Source organism: Chrysochloris asiatica, unplaced genomic scaffold, assembly GCF_000296735.1.
Source record: "Chrysochloris asiatica unplaced genomic scaffold, ChrAsi1.0 scaffold00141, whole genome shotgun sequence".
NCBI lineage: Eukaryota > Metazoa > Chordata > Mammalia > Afrosoricida > Chrysochloridae > Chrysochloris > Chrysochloris asiatica.
In genome coordinates, this window is record NW_006408659.1 from 3,282,481 (window position 1) to 3,286,685 (window position 4,205).

General features: G+C 38.4%; 1 protein-coding gene across 2 annotated transcripts in view; it reads right to left on the reverse strand.

The window, feature by feature from the left end:
• Window positions 1-4,205, reverse strand: part of LOC102810898 (1-phosphatidylinositol 4,5-bisphosphate phosphodiesterase beta-1-like) — a 1,100,672-nt gene that overhangs the window by 375,741 nt on the left and 720,726 nt on the right. For both annotated transcript variants that reach the window (XM_006870398.1, XM_006870397.1), the window contains exon 5: window positions 1,383-1,462. In XM_006870398.1, the coding sequence (XP_006870460.1) occupies window positions 1,383-1,462 (80 nt within the window). The remainder of the gene's footprint in view (window positions 1-1,382; window positions 1,463-4,205) is intronic.

A 4,205-nucleotide genomic window follows, 5' to 3' on the forward strand; every position in this document is an offset into this window, starting at 1 on the left:
GATTCGTAACCACTACGCTACTAGAGCTCCTTATTTTCTTTGGTCAAATCATTTTTAGAAATATGTTGTAATTGCAGAACAATTGGATAATCATATTTTGTATTTCTTTCCTTCTTTATTTGTTCTCTTTTATAAGTTTAAAGTTTAGACTGCTACTTTCTACTCTCTGGTAGGGTTGTGCCTGAGCATTTGATACTCAAACACGCTTTCCTATATATTATTATTGTCATTACCTTCAGTCTAGACAGCTCCTAATTTGTAGTTACCCCATGGTTGGCTGGCAATTAGAGCATTGTGATACAAAGGCTATATACATATATGTTATTCTTGTTAAGCATCCAGTCAGCTCAGACTTAGCAACCATGAATAGGGTTTCTGACGAGCAACTGGTGCGTCTGAACTGTTGACCCTGTGGTTCACAGTCCAGTGCTGACCCTACAGCATCACAAGAGGAGTCCATATATATCTATATAGTAGTGTTGGTATGGCTCTGTAAGATAAGCATTTGAAGTGCTAACCAAAAGGCCGGTGGTTCAAACTCACTAAAAAATCCTTGGAAATCCTATACAGGGTCACTATGAGTTAGAACTGACTCAATGACACACAAAAATGATATGTATACACACACACATACACATAAAAATACAGTGTGTTCATTTTATTATTTTTAAAAAGATTCCTCTATGGAAAATCTCTGTTAGATACCCAGTGGCGTGGATGTGAGCTATAGTACATGGGAAAATGGGAGTTACCATGCCTAGGTGAAAATTTACACAGCAAATTGATTTCCCATATAACAAAGTTGGCAACAATTTTTACAATGTGTCTCCATGTCATTCATTTTGGTCTTTCATCTACATTCTGCTTATTCTAACTTACACCCACTGTAATTTTCCAAAAGCCTTAAAATCAGGACATCAACCTATTGATTTAAGTGGGAAGGGACATTATGGTATCATCTCTCAAAGGTATAAAACTCCAGAGGAACGAGTGACATATGCTTTTCATTCTTTTCCTTAGATTGAGAATCAATATAAAAAAGGTAGATGTGTAAGCAGAGGACTCTCTGAAATTAATCACTTTTCGTCCTAAGCACAGCTGCTAAGATTTGGACCATCTCCTTATTGTGTATCAAAGCACTGACATTCAGGAGCGCTCAGCCCAGGCGTAACATAGGTGTGCAGTTTGGAGACAGAGCAATTTTTCTAGGAAGTCTTCCAATATGGAACAAGGGAGTTATCAGTATTCTAACAGATCCCAAAGGAATATTTACGTTTATCAATGTGAGAAGTCAGTGCAGGGTACACAAAAGACTCAAAAAGGGGAAAGGAAACTGGCTCAGCCAAAGCACCACCCTCCACAATAAAATCAGAGGTACTTACGCTTTTTCCAGAAATGCATCCCTGGACATGTTTTGGGCCAGCAGGTTTGTTGCCAAACTGAAAACCTCATTTGTCCATTCCTGAAAATATAAATTACACTTGCATTAGTTTAAATACCTACAATCACTAGAGAGATGTATTGTAGCTTGGCTTCCCAGAAGATACATTAGCTCAATTTGTAAGCCTAACAGTCCCCACCCCAACACATTTTTTTTTTTTGGTAAAAATGACATAATTACATTAAAATCCCAAAGTGACTATTCATTTTCTAAGGAAATGTTCGTTACATGTAAACAGTTTTCCCTGTTTTTTAAACTCTGTGCCATTGATGTTGCTGTTAAATGCTGTCAATTTGGTTCTGACTCATAGCAACCCTGTATAGAGTTTCTGAGGTTGTAAATCTTTATTGGATCAGAAAGCCTCATCTTTCTCCTACATATGACATTGATAGGCAAATGGAATATATTGCCTTTTGAAAACTGAACACTTTTTACTATTTTGTCATTATAAGCAGATAAATAGTTATAGAACATGTCTTTGAAACATAGTTTCTGCAGAAATGCAAATATAATCTTCCCAAAGAAAAGAAGCTATATTAAATGTTAATAACCATTCTAGAAGTTGTCTAAACTTCTAAACTAATTGTGGCTAAATGTCACACAATGTCCAGTATTCTCTCAACCACCAACTTTGTCAATCTCTCACTATTCTTCTAATCTTAATCTTTACCTCAGACTATTCACCAGTAATCTCACTTGGCTTCCATCCAGAAATGTGGGAAAAAGCATGTGGAAGCCAAAATTTGGATTATATTTTGACACATGATATAAATTCTGGGTTCCATTTTTTTTTTTTTTTTCCCCAAGAGAGGATAAAATGAGATCTAAACAACCATCTGACTTTGTTGTCATTGACATCACTCTCCTTTAAATGAAATAATACCTTTCCATCCAAACTAGCTTCCATCCCAAATTTGATCATCTTTGTTGTTTCTTCAAGTGTTTTACTGGCTACAGTGCAATGGATTACTTCATATACTCTTTTACCTATAATTCTTGTAACTCACACCAAACAATTTTTTCTTGTTGGGTCTAGATAAAAAAAAGGTGGAAGAATATGACTAGGATGATGATATGTTTCAATTTTGAGTGGCTGTTAAAGAGTAAATTGTGGTCATAAAAACTTGGATCTTTAATATGAGTTTAAAATGAGGTGTCTCAGAATCTGGAGGGATGATCTCACTACCAAAAAGGAAGAATCAGTCTTGTGGTACAATAGTGAATAATTGTTATCAGGACTGATTGTGAGGGTTGGAACATAAAGGTGGGCATTTTGTAGTGAAAGGAGGAGAGTGGTTGACATTGCAGTCTAGGAGTGGAGGTCCCTGGGACCATCAAGGGAGAGGAGTGGAGAGCAGGACCCTACCCAGAGAATCAGTGATGCCTGAGATGGAGGCAGAGACGATGACATGGAGAGGTGGAGCAGCTGGGGACTTTAGACCCAGAGAGGGAGAGGGGCTGTGCGCTGACGACTGGGGGGATAGTCTTGCAGGTCCTTTCATTGGTTGATGATGCATGGAGGGGACTGTAACCATGACAATGAAATGATAGGATAAATGTAAAGCTAATATTCTTCCATGTAAACTATCACATAATTCATAATAAAACATTTAAAAACAATCACAAAGGAAGAGTCAGGAGTGGCATCATTTGGACCCCAAAACCCATGTTAATTGAAACTCCTCATCTCAGGGACACAAAGCTGTGACACTAAAGGACACTTGTGGCAGATAAGCAACAGCAGCAGCAGCAGAATCGGAACATGAGACAGAGTGGTGGTCTTCCCAAACTATGAAGCAAGTAAATCTGAGTAACTTTGGGTACGAGGCTTGCCTGCAGAGTGCGGTGTCTCTGGGTTTTTCATTGGGGGTACGAGGTTTGCTGACACTTACAGCTAGAGTCGAATGCCTTCAAGCTAAGGCTTACAGTGGAGTGATGTGCCGGGTATGTATTTAAAGGCAGCCCTAAAAGGACTCTGTAGCATTGCCCTGGTAAAGAGAGAGGTTGGTATGTGGGCAAGGCTGAAGAAAGGCTATCCTAACTGGAAGAACTGTGCCCTGAGCATTTTCTGGTCCTATACTGTAGCCTGTTTACTTCCCTAATAAACCCAATAACTATGAGTACGGTGTCTGAGTTCTGTGACATTACAGCAATGAATTATCTAACCCAGTTGAGTAGAGAGTGTTGTGGGAGACATGGTTTGTATTATTTGGGATGCTTTTATCTTTTACCTCATAGGGACCAGTCTAGTACTAATCCTTCTAAAAGAAATGATCGTTGAATTGGCTTTGTTTATTTGTTTTGTTTTAAATCCTGCCTTAAGGCACTGATAAGACACTGTTATGCAATACATTTGAGGTGAAACATGAAAATGGGGAGGGGGGAGCACAGAGTGATGAGAAATGGAGGAGGAAATTCTAAGCAGAGAAAATAATCTGACTAATGATCCAAAGCAAACATGACAGGAGTTTGAGGAAACTGAGCTTACTGTAATTGAAATTGAAAAAGGAAAAGGGGTGAGAAGTTACAACAACAACATCAAAATAGAGTCGGAACAGAGCATAGAAAGCATTGGGTGTTTGTTCAGGAACCTCTAAGTAATTTAGCAAGAAGTTCTGCATCACCTAAGTCTTTTTAGCTCCAGAAGACAAACTCAAATATGACAACAAAATGTGCAAAGATCTGGAAATAGAAAACCAAAAGGGAAGAACACACTCAGCATTTCTCAAGCTGGGGGAACTGAAGAAAAAATTCAAGCCTCGAC